Source organism: Terrapene carolina, unplaced genomic scaffold (assembly GCF_002925995.2).
Source record: "Terrapene carolina triunguis isolate 2854851 unplaced genomic scaffold, T_m_triunguis-2.0 Scaffold119, whole genome shotgun sequence".
Taxonomy (NCBI): domain Eukaryota; kingdom Metazoa; phylum Chordata; order Testudines; family Emydidae; genus Terrapene; species Terrapene triunguis.
Genome location: NW_020664470.1, coordinates 1,804,961 through 1,827,239, shown reverse-complemented (window position 1 = coordinate 1,827,239; position 22,279 = coordinate 1,804,961). Strand labels below are relative to the sequence as shown.

At 41.0% G+C, this 22,279-nt stretch overlaps 2 protein-coding genes across 2 annotated transcripts; one reads left to right on the top strand and one right to left on the bottom strand.

The window, feature by feature from the left end:
- Positions 1-11,401: 11,401 nt before the first annotated feature.
- Positions 11,402-12,352, top strand: LOC112117714 (olfactory receptor 6N1-like). Its single transcript, XM_026652499.1, has one exon. The coding sequence runs from the start codon at positions 11,402-11,404 to the stop codon at positions 12,350-12,352; it is 951 nt and encodes a 316-aa protein (XP_026508284.1).
- A 5,825-nt stretch (positions 12,353-18,177) lies between these two features.
- LOC112117715 (olfactory receptor 10A7-like) lies at positions 18,178-18,903 on the bottom strand. Its single transcript, XM_024215757.3, has one exon. The coding sequence runs from the start codon at positions 18,901-18,903 to the stop codon at positions 18,178-18,180; it is 726 nt and encodes a 241-aa protein (XP_024071525.3).
- Between the last annotated feature and the right edge of the window lie 3,376 nt (positions 18,904-22,279).

The following is a 22,279-nucleotide window of genomic DNA, read 5'->3' as shown; positions in this document are numbered from 1 at the left end:
CACCTATTTTCTGTGTGGCCTGCCAGGAAAGAAGTGGAAGTGGGTATTTCCAGTGTTCTCCATCCTTGGGCTAGTGGGCTTGGGATCCTGGACAGCACCCCGTTGTGGTGAAACCCTACTTTTTCATCTCATGACTATGGCTACAGTTTGAGGTGCAAGAGATATGGGTCTCTATACATGTTTGTAACTATATAAATACTCTATGATGGAAAACTTTGTCTAGTCATTCCCCAGAACCTGTCTGTAACCATCTAAACCCCACGGAGGTCCACTGCAAGTTATGACTTTCTTTGAAAATGTGTTTTTAATGGCATCAAGCAAGATTTTTACACACAACCTCCATAAAAATGCAGCTTTTTGTGTAAACTAATTTTATTTTTGCATGAATTTCCTCTCAAGGTAGCATCCTCTGGCACAGAGAAACTTTGCAATGCAACCAGTCAATTAAGAGGCCTTGTGTTTTATAGGGGTAGTAAATTGGTGAGAGGCCATGAGAAGGGAATGGGGCCTCTTTCTCTCTCCTCACCAAGAGCTGGCCCCTATCCCTGCATTGACATGGTAGTCAGGAATGGAATGCTGCTCTTTTACTCTCTCCCTTGTTTCTATTAGCTGGAATGAAGCTACAGGAGGCTCTCACTTGTAATGGCTGCTGAGAGGTTCATGGAAAGAGATACACAGAGGAAGCTATAAATGTTCTATGCTATTCTGATCCCACCAATCAACCCTTTCAGATATAACCTGAGAAACAAGGAAGTTGATGCTGTGAGCAAAGCTCTCAGTGAGTTTGTGGCTTTGTCAAGAATTCAAATGTCCCTAGCAAATTGTTTTAGGCTGAAAACAAATGAGGATGATCTCAGATGATTCATTGAGTCATAACACAGTGTCCATGCTGTGGAATCTTGGTTCCCTTAATGTCAGTGATAAATCTTGCCTTGACTTCAACGGGACTGGATTTCACCACATCCCATCTGTTTCTGGAGGCTGAAACACCATGCGAGAAAGTGATGACATACTGAGAAATTCTGACATCCTTTCACCTATTGGCAGAGTGGTAGACGCTTTTAATGAAATATCTTTTGTTCATGAAAAGCTGACTGCTTTTGAAATTTGTAGAGAAATATATATATATATAATTTTTCCATTTTATTTGATGACACCCCAAAATGAAAGTTTTTCAGTTTTTGTTTTTTATTTGTTTAGGTTTTTACTTCTTTTCTTTTCTTTTCTTTTCTTTTCTTTTCTTTTCTTCATTTCCACCTCTTTCCTCATAATTTTGTTGGCAAAACAGAAAGAAGACAAACGTGGAGGGAAAAAGAGATGTAGTGAGGAGAGGGAAAAAAGGCAGAAAAGCCAACAAAAATAATCGTGAAATAATAAAAAAGTTCCCAAAAATTCCAAAATGTTTCAAATACATGAAAATTGCTATTTTTGGAAAGCTGGGAAATTAAACTTATTTCAAAATTTTCATCCACAACTCTTTACCATTTTCAAACAGCTCTAGCTTTAAGATTTAAGAACATAACATTAGAACATAAGAACAGCCATACTGGGTCAGACCAAAGGTCCATCTAGCCCAGTATCCTTTCTTCCAACTGTGGCCAATCCCAGGTGTCCCAGAGGGAATGAACAGAACAGGTAATAATCAAGTGATCCATCCACTGTTGCCCAGTCCCAGCTTCTGACCAACAGAGGCTAGGGACACCATCCCTGCCCATCCTGGCTAATAGCCATTGATAGACCTATCCTCCATGAATTCATCCAGTTCTTTTTTTTGAACCCTGTTATAGTCTTGGCCTTCATAACATCTTCTGGCAAAGAGCTCCACAGATTGCCTGTGCGTTGTGTGGAAAAAAAAAACCTTCCTTTTGTTTGTTTGAACCCTGCTGCCTATTAATTTCATTAACCCCTAGTTCTTGTGTTATGAGGAGTAAATAACACATCCTTATTTACTTTTTCCACACCAGTCATGATTTTATATATCATTTCTCCCCTTAGTCGTCTCTTTTCCAAGCTGAAAAGTCCCAGTCTTATTACTCTCTCCTCATACAGAACCAATCCATATCTCTAATAAATTTTTTTGCCCTTTTCTAAACCTTTTCCAGTTGCAATATATCTTTTTTAAGATGGGGTGACCACATCTGCACTCAGTATTCAAGATGTGGGTGTACCATGGATTTATATAGAGGCAATATGATATTTTCTGTCTTATTATCTATTTCTTTCTTAATGCTTCCCAACATTCTGTTCACTTTTTTGACTGCTACTGCACATTGAGTTATAATTACTGTCTAATTTTCTATTCTTTTTCTTTATGTGGTTGGAAATTCAGGCAGAGAAACACCAGGGCAGAGAACACTGTTAAATTCTGGGAATTTTCAAGCCAAGGTGATAGATTGGGTAGGTACAACATCAGGGATCCTGAAATTCAAAGGACAGTTTCTGTGCAGGCTTCCTGTCACATGTTAATATTTCTTTGGTACCCAACTCTTAATATTGAATATTGAATAAAAATAATGAACACAATGGGCTGCATTTAAACTGTGCACCTGTACATTTTAATGGTGTGCTTATCAATGGAAATCATGATTGGAGTTCAAGTCATTAGTGTTCAGGTGAACTTGGCCAGTTGGGAATGCAAGGATGGGAGTTTTGTCCAGAAAAGAATTGACAACCAAGTAATGTTCAAGGCACCATCTAGATCTGTTCAAAATTGCTATGTATGTGCCACAGGAAAAAAATCAAATTAAATCTTTGTTTTAAAAATATATATTTTCAAGTTTTTTGATTAAACAAAAATGATTTGTTTTTATTCCTTGCATTTTGAGGATCCCCCCTCTCCTTTCTTTTCCCTTTCTACTTGTAAAGAAGGGTGGAGGGGAAAAGGGGAGAAAAAAACTGATTTATTTTTCATTTCTAAAATGAGAAAGAAAGAAAGAAAGGAAATTGTTTCAAACAGACACAAAGTCATTTCATTTTGTTAGAAAGTTTTCATGGATTTTTTTTAGTGTTTTTACACTTTTTTCACTGGAGAAGGAGGGATGGAGAAAAATACTCAATTTTTTTTTTCAGTTTTTGAAAACAAAACAAAACAAAAACAGTTTTCATTTAACGAAAAGAAATGACAATGCTCCACAATACTTTTATTTTTTTTTATGATAAAAAATCCATTTTCACCAAAAGAAATGTTTGAAAAAAACCCCAGAACAAACAATGACTACCTCTGGGCAAACTTGTGAGTGAACTTCAGCCCAAAAAATCTGTGGTATCTGCAATTGTGCCAGTTAGGCAGGCAGGACTCTACTTAGCCATTGTTACTTATGGAATATTTCCACTGAAGACAATGGGACAACTGACATGAGTAAAGACTTCTCAGCAGAGTCAATGTCTGTATGGCCATGCACTCCATGGGCTCTGAATTACACTTCAGCCATGTAGAGCAATGACCACCTATGGCAGGTAGCAGAAAGGCAATTCCTCTGGGCGTGAGAGGTTGTTTGCATCAGGACAGTTGTTTGTACTGTCTTCACAGAAAACTCAGTGTTAATTCCCCAGGATCAGCCCCTTCAGAGATGGAATCAAGGGAGAAGCAGGCTGCCATGGACAAGGATACAAGTACGAGGTGAACTCTGGACTGTGTAAACAGAGGGGTAAGAACATGTTCTAAGACACATTGTGGCAGCGGCTCATCCATTCAGGTAAATTCAGGTGTCTTTACAGAGAAAATCCAGTTTCTACAGAAAGGATCCTCAACTGAGGTTCTTGTCTCTCTTCTGAGTGCTGGCTGCTGTACCTGAGAAATAAGATCTCACTCTTCAAGCTTCAGCTGTTCTATGGTTACAGGTAAGCACCATCTTCCTGGCTGTTTTTCTATCCCACCTTCCAGAAAGGAGCATGAATGTGCTTTGTGAATATTGACAGTTTTAGCTTTATCTGCCCACAGTAGTGACAGCGGGTGGTAATAGCACCATTTCACAATGGGGAAATTGAGATACATCTTGTGAAAGGTCCTCAGCCAGGGATCTGGACCACTGCTTCCAGCAGAGCTGTGGCTGATTCACACCAACTTGGGTCTGGCCCACTGAATCCAACATAGCTCTGGGTGATTCATGCTAGCTGGGATTCTGGTTCATTGACTCCATATGGAACCATGGCCAATTCACACCAGCTGGGGACTGTCTCATTCACTCCAGTGGAGCTTCAGCTAGTTCACTCTAGCCGGAGATCTGGATCAGTGTGACTAATCCGAAGCCTGGAATAGGATAGAAAGGACCATAACAATGGCATGTAAAACATAAGGAGGAAATTAGCAGGATAATACAGGGTGGGCTGGCCCTTGAAGGGGAGATGGGCTCAGCCCCCACCTGTGCCTAGTCCTCTGAACCCAGCAGATGAGTTAGGTTTGGGTGACAAGACAGTAGCTCAGGATGGGGCTTCCTAAAAGAGGGAGCCAGTGTGTGGAGCTGTCAGAGACCTGGGCCTGACATCCAGGGAAAGATGAGAGGGTTGTAGGGAACCCAGAGGGGACCAGGAGTCAGAGAGGAGTGGGAAAGAAATTCTCCCTAGCAGCATTGAGGGGTAGGAGCATCCACTTGAGAGGGAATCAGAGGACCGGGAGGGGCTCACTGGGAGATACTGACTATGAGTGAAACTGTTATTTCAGGTCAATAGACAAGACCTCAGATGGAGAAGGTAATTCAAAGGCACCAACAGTGGAAGTTTGTTTGACGGAGGAACAGGGGAAATGAAGGCAGTGGCAGGGTCTGATATAAGAAGAGGTCCAACTTTCAGAGGGGATAGGAGGGAATTTGAAGAACAAGTGATCTGAGGAAAAAGCAAACAGCAAACTCTTTCAGTAAGTTGGAATCAGGGAACTGCAAGACTTTGTGGACCCACTGAACTGTCAGGGAATAAAGATAAGGAATAAAGTTGGTCAGAAAGTTTCTGACACTCTGTTTCCTCAAAAAATGTTGATTTGGCAGAAAAAGGTTTCATAGAATTATAGAAATGTAGGGTTGGAAGGGACCTCGAGGGGTCATCAAGTCCAACCCTCTGAACTGAAGCAGGACCAAATAAACCTAACCCATCCCTGACAGGGGTTTGTCCAACATGTTCTTAAAAACCTCCAGTGATGGGGATTTCCTGGAAGCCTATTCCCGAGCTTAACTACTCTTGTAGTTAGAAAGATTTTCCTAATAACTAATCTAAATCTCCCTTAATGCAGACGAAGCCCATTACTTCTTTCCTAACTTTCAGTGGACTGGAGAATAATTTAACACCATTCTCTTGATAACCCTTAACATATGTGAAGACTGTTATCATGTCTTGCCTTAGTCTTCTTTTATCCAGATTAAACATGCCCTATTTTTTTCACCTTGTCTCATATGTCAGGTTTCCTACACCCTTTATCATTTTTGTTGCTCTCCTCTGGACTCTCTCCTATTTATCCACATTTTTTCCTCATATGTGGTGACTAGAATTGGACCCAATATTCCATCTGAGGCCTCACCAATGCTGAATGGAGTGGGACAATTACCTCCCGTGCCTTACATATCACACTTATGTGATCACACCCCAGAATATTAGCCTTTTTTGCAATGGCATCACACTGTTGACTCACATTCAATTTGTGATACATTATAACCCCCAGAGCCTTTTCAGCCGTACTACCACCTAACCAGTTATTTCCCATTTTGTGATTGTGCATTTAATTTTTCCTTCCTAAGTGAAGTGCTTTGAACTTGTCTTTATTGAATTTCATCTTGTTAATCTCAGACCAATTCGTCAATTTCTTTAGATCATTTTCGATTCTTATTGTGTCCTCCAAAGTACTTGCAAGCCCTCCCAGCTCAGTGTCATCTGCATATTTTATAATCATGCTATCCACTCCACTATCCTAGTCATTAATTAAAATATTAAATGGTATGGACCCATGACAGAATCCTGTGGGACCCCATTAGATATGCCCTTCCAATTTGACAGCGAACTACTGATAACTACTCTTTGAGTATGGTCTTTCAACCAGTTGTGTACCCACCGTAAAGTAATTTCATCTAGATCACTAAAACTATAAGTGCCTGAAGCTGGGAGTGGACGACAAGGGACAGATCATTCAGAACTGCCTTATTCTGTTTGTTCCCTCTGCAGCCTCTGATAATTATTTAATGGCAGTAGATTTTGAGATGCAGAAAGTTAAAGCTGTATAACTGTTAAAAGACAAATTGTGTACAGTGCATGTCAAACAATTCCAAGTAAATTGCCTTAAATCAACACATCATACCTGTTTTTACTGTTCATTCAATAGTCCATTTGTAACAAGCCTAATTCAAATGTCTAAATCACTGGATTTTGACTCTAATAAGTTCTCAGGCAGCATTTGTCTTACTTTGCCTATCTGTAAATGTTGATTAGTTTAGATGGAAATATTTTTGGGTTGGTTTGTGTGTGTACAATGGGATGCACATTTACCAATAAAAATTGAACCTTCCAAGCTTTACAACAGTCTCCTCTATGAGCAGTCAGGAAGCTGAAAAATTCCTTGTCACCTCTCCTGAAATGGAATTTTACTTTTCAATTCCTTTCCAAGTAAATTTTCAAGATTTTGACATTTCATCCAGCTTTGGGACAAAACATTTTGTTCAAAACTTCACAGTTTTAATGGAAAGAGATCCCCTCCTTTTCAACCTGAGCATCTCTGCAATGGCTGAGATTTTTAACACCACCTCAAAGGCCAGGATGCATAATTCTCCTTGGGTTTAATGGGTGTCCTGGTCCATTTGATGACCCTGAAATTCTTCCAGTTATATTGATCATCACTAAGTATGTTGGGCTGTCACCGGCAATTTACAGGCAATAAAGATGAGGCACTTTCAGAGGCAGAAATGTCAAACAAGTAGCTTCTTGAATCAATTGGAATTTTAGGTTCTGTGTGCCATGCAGGAGAATGCCTTCCATATGTAGAGGACAGTAGGCTATTCAAGGAATAGAGGTCTGAGTCCTATGGTGTGGAGAGGGGTGAGCCCAGATTGCAGAGGAGCATGAGCCAGATACACCTCTACCCCGATATAACGCAACCCGATATAACATGAATTCAGATATAACACGGTAAAGCAGTGCTCCGGGGGTGCTGGGCTGCACGCTCTGGCGGATCAAAGCAAGTTTGATATAACGCGTTTTCACCTATAATGCGGTAAGATTTTTTGGCTCCCGAGGACAGCGTTATATCGGGGTAGAGGTGTATTTATACCCTGCAAGTGCAAAGGCAGTATCTTCCTTCTCAGACCCTTTTTCATTCCTGCGTTATCAGCTGCGATTATTATGGACTAATTTAGATGGAATAAATGGGCCAAAGGTGTGATCATAACAATTGATCATAGATAAATAAACAAATGCTTATGAACAAGTGGGCTATGCAGCAGATAGACCAAAATTTAGATAAAGTAAGTGGGGAAAAGTGCTTTGCCATGATACTAAGCAGGCTGGGGTGTCTGTGTTCCACACCCTAAACCTTGTTTAACACTGTTTAATGCTGGCCAAAGACTCCTTTGTTAATCCCTTTAGCCCATTTGTTTCATTTATCTTAGTACAATAGGGCTGAGGAGAGTCAATGCACAGTAAGGGTTGCAAATTAGCCTGGTTTCGCCCCTTCCTAAAATCCACCCCCAAATGAAATGCATTATAATACTGTGATATAGTTAATATCAGGAATTATCATCTGAAACATAAAATACATTTTCAGCTCCTCCCAACACTTTCCATAATCATAATAATCGTCCTCGTAATTATCTTTATTATGTTTTTGTATTACATGACCTAAGAAAGAGTTTTGTCCACTTCGCCATTTATGGCAAAACTGATCTCATGTGGGAGGGTGAAAATCAATATTCCTTTGCATATGGAACAATAAACATTCAGTAAGTAGGTATACGGTGGGAATAATTACCATTAATTTTAATGGAAGATATGTGCTAAACACATTATACTGGATTGAAACACTTATGTCAAGATTTAGTTGATATTGATTTTGTTTCCTCCAATACTCAACATTCTGGCCATTGTCAACAGTGTGATTTTGCATTTCAGCATAAATTTTCTGCCCCAAAAAGTTAGTCTCTAAGGTGCCACAAGTACTCCTGTTCTTTTTACTAGATAGGAGATTATAGTAGAGAAACATTTTTTCTGATCTCTCTACTTTGGCTACCAGAGAAATGGACTGTTATTTTCACCGTTGTTGATCTGATATTGCATGAGGTGATATAAACATAAGAACGGCCAAATTAGATGAGACCAAAGGTCCATCTAGACCAGAATCCTGTCTCTGACAGTGGCCAGTGCCAGAAGCTGCAGAGGGAACAAACAAAACAGGGAAGTTCTGAGTGATCCTTCCCTTGTTGTCCACTCCCAGTTTCAGGCAGTTATAGTTTTAGGGACATCTGGAGCATGGGGTTGTGTCCCTGACCATCTCGACTAATAGCCATTGAGTCACCTATCCTTCATGAACTTATCTAATTCTTTTTTGAACCCAGTTATACTTTGGACTTTCACATCATCTCCTGGTAACAAATTGCACAGGATGACTGTGCATTGTGAGAAGATGTACTTCCTTATGTTTGTTTTAAACCTGCTGCCTATTCATTTTATCAGGTGACCCCTAGTTTTTGAGTTATATGAAGAGGTAAAAAATACTTCCCTATTCATTTTCTCCACACCATTAATGATTTTATAGACCTCTATCATATCCCCCCTTAGCCATCTCTTTTTTAATCCGAACAGCCCAGGTCTTTTCAATCTCTCCTCATATGAAAGCTGTTCCTTTCCCCTAATCATTTTTTTTAGCCTTTCTCTGTACCTTCTCCAGTTACAATACATCTTTTTTTAAATGGGAAAACCGGAACTGCACACAGTATTCAAGGAGTGACTGTACCATGAATTAATATAATGGCATTGTGATATTTTCTGTTTTATTCTCTATCCCTTTCCTAAAGGTTCCCAACATTCTATTCACTTTTTTGGCTGCCACTGCACACTGAGTGGATGTTTTCAGAGATCTATCCACAATGACTCCAAGAGCTCTTTCTTGAGTGGTAACAGCTAATTTTGTATGTAGAATTTGGATTATTTTTTACAATTTGAATTACATTAGACCTTCACTATAATCATCTTTGCAATAGCAAATCTTGGGCTATAGTGAACATGGTCTCTGGATCACACCTCCAGCCCTGCTCACTGTGAGTGGCTGAGAGCTCCTCCAAACCCGGGGCTGTGGTGGGGGGCAGAGGAGTGCTGTCATCTGAAGCCTCAGCCCTAGGGCCAGAAGAGGAGGCACACCCATATCTGCTGCCCTGGGGTTGAAGGAGCTGCCCCCTCACTATAACGAACCCCTAGCTGTACCAAACAAATGGCTTGGATCCTTAGAGGTTCATTATAGTGAGGACGTACTGTAATTTTCACTTTTCAACACTGAATTTTGCCTGCCATTTGTTGCCCAGCCACCCCAGTTTAGTCAGCTCCCTTTGTTACTCTTCTGACATCATAAGAACATAAGAAAAGCTATACTGGGTCAGACCAAAGGACCATGTAGCCCAGTATCCTGTCTTGCAACTGTGGCCAATGCCAGGTGCCTCAGAGGGAATGAACAGAACAAGTAATCATCAAGTGATCCATCCCCGTAACTCATTCCCAGCTTCTGGCGAACAGAGGCTAGGGACACCATCCATTCCCATCCTGGATAATAACCATTGATGGACCTATCCTCCATGAATTCATCTAGTTCTTTTCTTGAACGCTGTTATAGTCTTGGCCTTCACAACATCTTCTGGCAAAGAGTTCCACAGATTGCCTGTGCGTTGTGTGAAAAATACTTCCTTTTCTTTGTTTTAAACCCGCTGCCTATTCATTTCATTTGGTGACCCCTAGTTTTTGTGTTATGAGAAGTAAATAACACTTCCTTATTTACTTTCTCCACACCAGTCATGATTTTATAGACCTCTATCATGTCCCCTTAGCCATCTCTTTCCCAAGCTGAATAGTCCGAGTCATTAATCTCTTCTCATGTAGAAGCTGTTCCATACCCCTAATCATTTTTGTTGCCCTTTTCTGAACCTTTTCCAATTCCAATATATCTTTTTGAGATGTGAATGATCACATCTGCACTCAGTATTCAAGATGTGGGCATACCACATGGATTTATATAGAGGCAATATGATATTTTCTGTCTTATTATCTTTTCCTTTCCTAATGATTCCCAACATTCTGTTAGCTTTTTGAATGCCACTGCACAATGAGTGGATGTTTTCAGAGAACTATCCACAATGACTCCAAAATCTCTGTCTTGAGTGGTAACAGCTAACTTAGACCTCAGCACTTTATATGTATATTTGGCATTATGTTTTCCAATGTGCATTACTTTGCATTTATCAACATTGAATTTCATCTGCCATTTTGTTGCATAGTCACCCAGTTTTGTGAGATCCCTTTGTAACACTTCACAGTCTTCTTTAGACTTAACTATCTTGAGTAGGTTTGTATCATCTGCAAATTTTACCACCTTACTGTTTACCCTTTTCCAGATCATTTATGAATATGTTGAACAGCATTTGTCCCAATACAGACCATTGGGGGACACCACTGTTTACCACTCTCCATTCTGAGAACTAACCATTTATTCCTACTCTTTGTTTCCTATATTTTAACTAGTTACCGAGCCATGAGAGAACCTTCCCTCTTATCCCATGGCAGCTTATTTTGCTTAAGAGCCTTTGGTGAGGGACCTTGTCAAAGGCTTTCTGAAAATCTAAGTACACTATATCCACCGGATCTCCCGTGTCCCCATGCTTGTTAAACCCCTGAAAGAATTCTAGTAGATTGGTGAGGTATGATTTCCCTTTCCAAAACCATGTTGACTCTTCCCAACAAATCATATTCATTTATGTGTCTGATAATTCTGTTCTTTACTATAGTTTCAAACAGTTTGCCCAGTACTGAAATTAGGCTTACTGGTCTGTAGTTGCCAGGATTGCTTCTGGAGACTTTTTAAAAATTGGTGTCACATTAGCTATTCTCCAGTCATCTGGTACAGAAGCTGATTTAAATGATAGGTTACATACCACACACATACATACCTGTGTCTGTATCATCACACCTTCCTGCGAACCCCTTCACCGCAGGGAGGGAGAAGTCATTTTCTACCTGCTCCTTTAACTGAAGGGACATCAGGGTTCAGTTCTAGGCCTGAGACACTTGCCCCTGAGGTCTAACTTTAGACATAAAACTAGGGCTAGTAACTAGGAGAGGGAAAGGAGTTTTTGCACATTTATGGATTTAAGTGATGACACTTGATTAACTTTTAACTCTGTGTTCTTCTGATTCGATTGCACCATTTGTTTTATGCTCCTAGTCTCAGCCCATGGCAGACACAGACTGGGGAAATCAAACGGACATAAAATTCATTCTCCTTGGATTCGGGAATCTCCCTGATCAGAACATTTTTCTCTTCCTGCTGTTTCTAGTAATCTACATCACAACCGTGGCTGGGAACACCCTCATCATTACGCTAGTTGTGGCTGATAAGCAACTTCACACTCCCATGTACTTCTTCCTGGGGAACTTGTCTTCCTTGGAGACCTGCTACACCTCAACCATCCTGCCTAGGATGCTGACCAATCTCCTGACTGGGAACAAAACCATCTTTTTCAATGGCTGCTTCACACAATTGTATTTTTTTGGTGCTCTGGCCTCTACAGAATGCTATCTCCTAGCAGCCATGTCTTATGATCGGTATTTAGCGATATGTAAACCTCTGCACTATTTAGCTCTTATGAATACCAGGTTTTGCCTCCAGTTGGCTACTGGATCATGGTTAAGTGGGTTTTTGGCTACTGCCATCTTTGTATTATTCATGTCACAGCTAATATTCTGTGGCCCGAATGAAATTGACCATTTTTATTGTGATCCTGTCCCACTGATAAAACTCGGCTGTGGTGACAAATATCTGATGGTGTTGTTGGATTTTATAATGGCCTGTGTATTTACCCTGCCTCCATTTCTACTAACCTTGACATCCTATGTTTGTATCATCACCACCATCCTGAGAATCCCTTCTGCCACTGGGAGGCAGAAGGCCTTTTCCACCTGCTCCTCTCACCTCATAGTGGTGACAATTTTCTATGGGACTATATTGATTGCATATACGCTATTGAAACTCGACACACTGAGAGTCCTAAACAAAGTGCTCTCTCTTTGCTATACAGTCCTGACTCCCCTGGTTAACCCCCTCATCTACAGCCTGAGAAACAGAGAGTTCAAGAACGCCTTGAGCAAAGCAGTCAGTAAATATGTGGCTTTCCTAAAAAAATAAAGCAAATCATAGACAATAATTAGGGTCCACATTTTTAAAGGTGTTTAAGTGCCAAGTGGGAGATTGGTGTTGGGCACCAAGATGCTTTTGAAACTCCTACTAGGCACCTAAAGTACCTTTGAAAACCTGCCCCTTAGCTTGAGGTTTTCAAAGCTACCTGGGTGATTTGGGCAAAAAGTCTCCATTGAAATTAAGTTGAAAACTGCCCTGGAAAATCTCAGCACTCACCTTAAAAGAGAAATGGAGATGTTCTGCATGGATTTACTGAGACAGAGCATTTATGGTCCTGTCCTGTGCCAATGTAAAACAGGACATAGGACAATGAGGTTCTGGACAGTTCTGTCAACCACTTCTGTTCAGCACTGATACATACAATATGATGGTATCTTTTCTCTTTGCGGGTGCCTAAACATTGGTCCTGGAAAAGGACACTGTATAGCATCTGATAGCGCAGAGAGCTGACATGTTGCATAAAGCACAAAATCCACTAAATATCAAAGCAAATCCCTGCATATATCCCCTATTTACTTTGTTGCTCTGTTGTTTGCAATGCGGTCGTGGATGTATTGTTCCCAGGATATTGTTTCTCTGTGTTAGATAATATAGTCTTGTAAACAAATGCAGAAAAATCTAATAAAAATATAAAATCATAGAATCATAGACTTTAAGGTCAGAAGGAACCATTATGATCACCTAGTCTGACCTGCACAATGCAGGTCACAGAATCTCACCCACCCACCCCTGTGTCAAACCTGTGTCTGAGCCATTGAAGTCCTCAAATCATGGTTTAAAGACTTCAAGGTGCAGAGAATCTTCCAGCAAGTGACCCGTGCCCCACGCTGCAGAGGAAGGCAAAAAACGCCCAAGGCCTCTGGCAATCTGCCCTGGAGGAAAATTCCTTCCCGACCTCAAATATGGCCATCAGCTAAACCCTGAGCATGTGGGCAAGACTCACCAGCCAGACACCCAGGAAAGAATTCTCTGTAGTAACTCAGATCCCACCCCATCTAACATCCCATCGCAAGCCATTGGGCATATTTACCGCTAATATAAAAGACCAATTAATTGCCAGAATTAGGCTATCCCATCATACCATCCCCTCCACAAACTTATCAAGCTTAGTCTTGAAGCCAGATATGTCTTTTGCCCCCACTACTCCCCTTGGAAGGCTGTTCCAGAACTTCACTCCTCTGATGGTTAGAAACCTTCTTCTAATTTCAATCTAAACTTCCTGATGGTCAGTTTATATCCATTTGTTCTTGTGTCCACATTGGTACTTAAATAATTCCTCTCCCTCCCTGGTATTTATCCCTCTGATATATTTATAGAGAGCAATCGTATCTCCCCTCAGCCTTCTTTTGGTTAGGCTAAACAAGCCAAGCTCTTTGAGTTTCCTTTCATAAGACAGGTTTTCCATTCCTCTGATCATCCTAGTAGCCCTTCTCTGTACTTATTCCAGTTTGAATTCATCCTTCCCTAAACATGGGAGACCAGAACTGCACACAGTATTCCAGATGAGTTCTCACCAGTGCCTTGTATAACGGTACTAACACCTCCGTATCTCTACTGGAAATACCTCGCCTGATGCATCCCAAGACCGCATTAGCTTTTTTCACGGCCATATCACATTGACGGCTCATAGTCATCCTGTGATCAACCAATACTCCGAGGTCCTTCTCCTCCTCTGTTTCTTCCAACTGATGTGTCCCCAGCTTATAACAATACTTATTGTTATTAATCTCTAAATGCATGACCTTGCATTTTTCACTATTAAATTTCATCCTATTACTATTACTCCAGTTTACAAGGTCATCCAAATCTTCCTGTATGATATCCCGGTCCTTCTCTGTATTGGCAATACCTCCCAGCTTTGTGTCATCCACAAACTTTATTAGCACATTCCCACTTTTTGTGCCAAGGTCAGTAATAAAAAGATTAAATAAGATTGGTCCCAAAATCGAACCCTGAGGAACTCCACTAGTAACCTCCCTCCAGCCTGATAGTTCACCGTTCAGTACGACCCATTGTAGTCTCCCCTTTAACCAGTTCCTGCTCCACCTTGCAATTTTCATAATGATCCCCATCTTTTCCAATTTAGCTAATAATTCCCCAGGTGGAACCGTATCAAATGCCTTACTGAAATTGAAGTAAATTAGATCCACTGCATTTCCTTTGTCTAAAAAATCTGTTACCTTCTCAAAGAAGGAGATCAGGTTGGTTTGGCACTATCTACCTTTTGTACTGTATCACGTGGATAAGTTTTTATGCTGCTTTGTAATCATTCCATCACAACTTTTGGCATTCTCTATCAAGGGATATTGTTCATTCAAACTGCTCGGTGACATTCTGATAATTGAATGATACAAATTTCTATTGACATCTACGCTAGTAAATCTGTACATTTACAAGAGATCCAAACTAACATGATTCCAAAAATATGCCATCCATCATCTCTGAGGAATTTTATTTTTGGCCACAATTCCTTTTTATCCCTCGCTCTCATTTCCCATTTTGAACTTCCACAACTTTGCAAACTCCATTTATACAGTACAACCCCTGAGTTTACAGATTCATTAAAAATTCTTGCTAATGGGCTTGCAATTTCATGTGCCAGTTCCTTTAATATTCTTGGATGAAGATTATCTGGGCCCTCCGATTTAGTCCCATTAAACTTTTCGAGTTTGGCTTCTACCTCAGATGTGGTAATATCTACCTCCCATTTGTCATCCTACCGTTATCCCTAAGCTCCTCATTAGCCTCATTAAAGACTGAGGCAAAGTATTTGTTTAGATATTGGTCCATGCCTAGATTATCCTTAACCTCAACTCCATCCTCAGTGTTTAGCGGTCCCACTTCTTCTTTCTTTGTTTTCTTCTTATTTATACATCTATAGAACCTTTTACTATTGGTTTTAATTCCCTTTGCAAGGTCCAACTCTACATGGCTTTTGGCCTTTCTCACTTTATCCCTACATGTTCTGATCCCAATAAGGTAGCTTTCCTTGCTGATCACTCCCATCTTCCACCGTTTGTAGGCTTTCTGCTTTTTCTTAATCATCTCTCTCAGATGCTTGCTCATCCAGCGTGGTCTAGAACTCCTGCCTATGAAATTTTTCCCCTTTCTTGGGATGCAGGCTTCTGATAGTTTCTGCAACTTTGTCTTGAAGTAATTTCAGGCCTCCTCCGCCTTTAGATCCACAAGTTCTTCAGTCCAATCCACTTCCCTAACTAATTTCCTTAATTTTTTTAAGTTAGCCCTTTTGAAATCAAGAACCCTAGTCACAGATCTATTTTTGTTTATCCTTCCATTTAGTTTAGAATAAGGCATGATATTATCCTAAGGTTTGTTGTACAAATGATATCCTATGCTGCTAAAGATGCAATGGAGAATCCAGCTGGAGCTCAAGTCTATGTCCTCCAACTGAGGAGAAGGATCAGGGCAAATATTTGGGCAAAAAATGACTCTCTCTAGGTTCAGCATATGTGGGGATGTAAACATAGGAAATCTGCCACACCTGAAGTAATGCTATTTGTATCCCCATCATGTAGGCACTGCAAACTAACTACTGTTCACTACAATCCCATGAGTCAGATGCAAACTGCTAGGCCCTAGCAGTGACCTCTGGACACATCACCAGGAAAATCTTTATTGCTGTTATCTGGATCAAGCCCTGCTCTGACTGTTACCAGGGTTCTCCTGCCGCCTGCTGCCTGCCGCGAGGGCTCCGCTCCGGTCGGCGGTGAGGGAAGGAAGAGGACTGCCCTGCAGGGTGCTCTGGTTCTCCGTGACGCCGCCCCCTACAGGGCGGCCGGAGCGGAACAACAACAACAACAAAAAAAAAGCGGCCGTGCCGCCCTAGGATTGGGCAGAATGCCGCCTCCAACAATCTGCCGCCCCAAGCACCAGCTTGCTCAGCTGGTGCCTGGAGCCGGCCCTGTATACTGCATAGCACTCACTCATGCATCCCGGTAGATGTAGGGCTTTTTACTCAGAAAATCCAGTTTCTGGAGAATGATGAGAGACAAAAACCTCAGCTGTAGAACCTGATTCCTAGCCATTAAACCATGAGAAGTAAGAGCTCATTGATTCAAGTTTGCGCAATCCTGTGAGTATCCAATCCCCAAAAGCTACTGCTTTGCATTTCCAAGCAGGGATATTAGAGTGCTTGCGCAATTAAGCATTAGCAATTTAAGCCTCACCTTCTGTGAAGAACATAGGAAATATCTGTATTATTTTTTATGAATGTCGTGTATCTATTTATAGCTCTGTGGGTCTATGGTCTATGTATTAGTAGGAACATTGTGAATAGATCGAGGGAGTGATTATTCTCCTCTGTTCGGCACTCCTGCATTCTAAGTCATTGTAGTCCTTGAAATGTAAAAAGTACTGTTTAGTTCTTCATGTAATTATTATTAGAGGTAAAGAAAAGGAAGTGGGCACCTGACCAAAAAAGCCAATGGGAAGGTAGAACTTTTTAAAATTGGGAAAGAAACTTTCCCTTTGTCTGTCGTTCTCTGGGCTGCAGGGACACTGAATAGAAATGCTATAAGCAGAAATGCTGTGTAAGGTTTGAACCAGGTATGAAAAATTATTTTCCATACCTAGAAGAAATAATGTGGATTGGGAATGTTTAGTTAGAAGCTATCAGGTTTATATTTTATTTTGGCTTTTGGATCTCCTCTGTGCTAATCTCTGATGCTTTTGTTTCCTTGTAACCTTTAAGCTGAACACCCAAGAAAGCTATTTGGGGTGCTTAATTTTTGTAATTGTTTTTTTTTTAAGATCTAGCAAAAAGCCTAAGTTCCAGATGTATTTTTTCCCTTTTTGTTTTTAATAAAATTTACCATTTTTAAGAACAGGATTGGATTTTTGATGTTCTAAGAGGTTTATGCATGTTGTTTAATTAGCTGGTAGCCACAGCTAATTTCCCTTGTTTTCTTTATCAGCTCTTCCCTGGAGGGGTGGTGAAAGGGCTTGAGGGTACCCCATAGGGAGGAATTCCCAAGTGCTCCTTCCTGGGTTCAAAGGTGGGGTTTTTTTTTGCATTTGGGTGGTGGCAGCATTTACCAAGCCAAGATCAGAGAAAAGCTGTAACCTTGGGAGTTTAATACAAGCCTGGAGTGGCAAATATTCATTTTTAGAATTCTTGTGGGCCCCGACTTTCTGCGCTCAGAGTGACAGAGTGGGGATTTAGCCTTGACAGCACCGAGTCTCAGAGCCTGGGGCAATAGACTGGCGCCGGCAGGGCTTGGGCTAAGGGGATCAATATAGCCATGTAGAGGTCTGGGTTTGGGCTGCAGCCTGGGCTCTGAGACTCACCCCCACTGCAGGTTTTCAGAGCCTGGGCTCCAGCCCAAATGTCTGCCATGCCATTTTTACCCCTCTGGCCTAAATCCCCCCAAGCTCAGGTCAGATAACTTGGGCCAGCCATGGCCTTGCCTTGGGTCTTTTATTTCAATGTAGATGTGCCCCCTGACTGCCCAAGTCTGGGTGTGGGTTCCACTGGCTAGCATGGTGCTAGAAGTGAGGCATTGCAATGTCTAAGTCCCTTTGTAGATCCAGCCCTAAGTCACTATTTTACATGCAGACTTTGTTTTAGTCTATGGAATTCACTAAAATAGTATCTACCCACCTTCAACAAGGAAAATACAGCACAGTTTTATTCCAAACACAAAGATCCTCATTCTGATTGATCTTACAGATAAATCTTTGCACACCCTCATATGTTATAATATCACAGTTCAAAGACCTAGCATGAAATAATGGGCTACACAAGATCTAAGCATTAAACTGTAAATCAGCTGCAGTCATTATTATTTTGTCTTTCAAAAACTACAGTAGCAATTTTGAAGTCTTCTAAAATGTACACATTCACTGAAAATTTTTCTCTGTGCCTCTTTTATCTCTGTATTTTTCAGGCTGTAAATGAAGGGATTGGCCAGAGGAGTCAGAATTGTGTAGCAGACAGGGAACACTTTGTTGAGGTCTCTGAGTGTATTGGTTTTTGGTAGCAGATACACAATGATCAGGGTCCCATAGAAAATTGTCACCACGATCAGGTGAGAGGAGCAGGTGGAAAAGGCCTTTTGCCTCCCAGTGTTGGAAGGGATTCGCAGGATGGTGGAGATGATACAAACATAGGACATCACAGTTAAAGCAAATGGGGGCAATGTGAATAAAGCAGACAGAATGGTAAGTACAAGTTCCAAATGGTAGATATCATTGCAGTAGTGATTTATTATTTGTGTAACTTCACAGAAGAAATGATCAATTTCATTGGGACCGCAGAAAGTTAATTGTAATAACATACCTGTTACTATGGAACTAGCCAATAACCCACTTACCCAAGACCCAGCTGCTAGTTGGAGGCAGAAACAGCCATTCATAAAGGCTGCATAATTCAGTGGTTTGCATATTGCTAGATACCGGTCATAAGACATCACGGCTAGGAGATAACTCTCAGTGGCTGCAAAGAAACCAACAAAGTAACATCGTGTGATGCAGCCACCAATGGAATTGGTTTTGTCCCCAGTCAGGAGACCGGCCAGCATCCTTGGCAGGATGGTGGAGGTGTAGCAGGTCTCCAAGCAGGACAAGTTCCCCAGGAAAAAGTATATGGGGGTGTGAATGTGCTGATCAGCCACAACTAGCACAATTATGAGGATGTTCCCAGCCATGGTCACAATGTAAATCACAAGAAGCAGCAGGAAGGGAAGGGTCTGCAGTTTGGGGATAGCCCCAAATCCCAGGAGGTTTGATTTCCCTGTTCCGTGTTTGCCATGGGGGAAATGAACCAAACCCTGCAATAGGACGAGAACAACATTTATTAAACATCAATATCACATTAGCAATTTAAATGCATTAATGTTCAAAGGATCCCTCTCCTTCAGGCCACCAACCCAAATACTGAGCTCAGCACACAGGCAGACATACACACATACAATGGAATTTAACAGTATTGGAGACTGAGTGAGAAAAACTGACATAAACGAGCTGCTGAAGCAAGCTCAGATTTGTGTAAAGACCCTAATTTATCTGATTGACAACACATTAAGCCTTGCTTCCTTTATTCTGCTCCAAAGAACTGACACTAGTGGTTTGCAGTGAGTAACCAGTTCACCGGGTGGAGCCTGGCATATGAAGGTGTAGGCACTCGATTCCCTGAATTCAGCTAGCCTTGTTTGGGCTGGTAAAACACCCCACAGTTTGCTGGCTGAGAATTGGCTTGGTTTAAACTTCAGAAGCTTCCTTTGTCCCCAACAGAAACCAAGGCTCCGTGAATGTGGTTGTGCCCTAAGCCTTTTTAGGTGGTCATTTGATTTCATTTGTACTGTATCACGTGGATAAGTTTTTATGCTGCTTTGTGATCAGTCCATCACAACTTTTGGCATTCTCTATCAAGGGATATTGTTGATTCAAACTGCTTGGTGACATTCTGATAATTGAATGATACAAATTTCTATTGACATCTAAGCTAGTAAATCTGTACATTTACAAGAGATCCAAACTAACATGATTCCAAAAATATGCCATCCATCATCTCTGAGGAATTTTATTTTTGGCCACAATTCCTTTTTATCCCCCGCTCTCATTTCCCATTTTGAACTTCCACAACTTTGCAAAAGTTACCAAGAGGTAAAAGGAAAAATGAAAGTCTGGTGCCTTGCCATTCCGTAATTTAAAAAAAAAATTGAGAATTTCTTTTTAAATATACTGTATGGCAAAAAGAAAAAAAGAATAAGATCAGAGGAAGATTGGGAAGAAATGTCACTGTTCATTTTACTGCACCCAGTAGTAAACAGGAAAAAAAAGAGAGAGGAAAAAGGCAAAAAATTTTAATTTAACATATTCATTTTTTTAAGTAATCAAAAGTTTGAAAAAATGTAAACTGCTTCTTGATAAATGGAAAAAAAATTACAAATGTAAATATTTTTCACTAAATTTCCATTTTTCAACCAATTCTAATGACAATTAAGGGAATATTGGAAATATGTAAATAGAAATTAGTTGTCATGATTAACAAAGCAAAGATAGAAGTAAAGGGAAAAAATAAAGAAAGGGAAAATGTAGGGTTAACATTAAGTAATATATCCTGACAGTGAGAAGTTGCAGGCTGTGAAACTGCCTTGCTTGGAAGCCAATAATTAGACAGTAGAACTCATTGCCACAAGAAATTTTGGGGCCAAGAACTTAATATGTTTCAAAAAGGAACTTGACTTTTATATGAAAAATAGGAATGTTTTCTTTTCTTGAAAAAAGAAGTCTGACAGGATATCTGATAATAGTCTTCAAATATGTGAAGGGTTATTATAAAGAGGATGATAATTAATTTTTCTCCATGTTCACTGAAAGTAGGATAAGAAATAAGAGCTTAATCTGCCAGTAGGAAGAGTTTATTATTCTCTCCGGAGTTTAACAACAGTTCTGGAAGAGATCTTACACCTTGGAGTTAAGGGTTTAAGTCCATCTCTAACTATTAAAGATCAGGATGAAAACTGATTGTGGGGGCAGGAGGGAGACAGATCATTCCACAAGTGTTGCTGCGGAGTTCTTACACATTTCTCTGCAGCCTCTGGGGCTGACACTGTCAGAGAGAGGATACTGGGCTAAACGGACCTGGGATCTAGTCCAGTCTGGAAATCCCTGATCTTCTTATCAGGTTATTTAAAAGTAAAGTGGAGCAGACACTAATAAATGTACTCTTGGGGCCACTCCTGGCAAAGAGATGGATTGGAGGGGACAGCGTTTTCCTTTCTTGTCTCTAGATTCTATAATTCTGTTCTAGGTTCCACCAGTGATGGTGAGAAATAGCGTGACATTTCCCTTCTCTTTGCCTCAGTCTCCCCATTGGTTACATGGTGATATTATCACTGATGGACATCTCGCAGGGAAGGTAAGACTGAATCAACACTGACTGCACAGGCCTTTGATGGGCAGGTTCTATCTGAGTGTGTGGCAGCAGCAGTACAAGGGATAACATTCACCTTCAACGACAGGATATTCAGCCTCCAGTTTAGCTTGGATCTCTCTGGGTTTGGTGACCAGGATTTAGGTTCTTCTCTCTCGTTTCTCCCCAGAAATTCAGTTCTCTCAGTACAGAGACCTGGGTCCACCTGATAGGATGAGCAGGTGCCGAGAACTCACTTGGACCATGTCCTTGTCCCTCTGTTGACAGGGTGTGGTTGCCTCCTCATAGAATCATAGAAATGTAGGGCTGAAAGGGAGCACAAGAGGTCAACTTGTCCCGCCCCTGTTGCTGAGGCAGGAACAAACAATCCTAGACCATCCCTGACAGGGGTTTGTCTAACCTGCTCCTAAAAACCTATGAAGATGAGGATTCCACACCCTCTCTTGCTAACCAGTTCCAGTGCTTAACTATCCGTAGAGTTAGAAAACTTTTCCTAATATCTGCTTGATGCAGTATGAACCAATTCCTTCCTTCTCTTCCATATTTGTATTCTTTGCTGGAGAAGGCTGTGTGTCCCCTGATGCCACTTCTGAGTGGGTTTTCCATCGGCTGACTCTGGGGAGTTCCTGCTGTTTTCACAACCCAGAATTGGCAGAAACACCTGTCCTGATTAAATCAGCCTGCTTAGCTCAAAGGAGTTCTTTCCTCTCTGTGGGATGACTTAATTGCATTACGGTTCTGATGTATCTAGCAAGGTCCTGATCCTGCTATCCCAAAGCAGATGAATAATCCTTTCTTATGAGAGCAGTCCCATCCCCTTCAATGAGACAACATGCACCCATAAGTGTTGTCCAAATGGGTCAGGTGTGGTGGACAGTAAGACTTCCCTGATTGCCTTCTATGATGAGATAAGGTTCTGTGGATATGGGGAAAGTGGTGGACGTGATATATCTTGACTTTAGCAAAGATTTTGATATGGTCTCCTACAGTATTCTTGCCAACAAGTTAAAAAAGCATGG

Bases quoted from the DNA above. Each gene is read 5' to 3' on its own strand.
- LOC112117715 (XM_024215757.3), bottom strand. From the start codon at position 18,903: ATGCTGGCCGGTCTCCTGACTGGGGACAAAACCAATTCCATTGGTGGC.
- LOC112117714 (XM_026652499.1), top strand. From the start codon at position 11,402: ATGGCAGACACAGACTGGGGAAATCAAACGGACATAAAATTCATTCTC.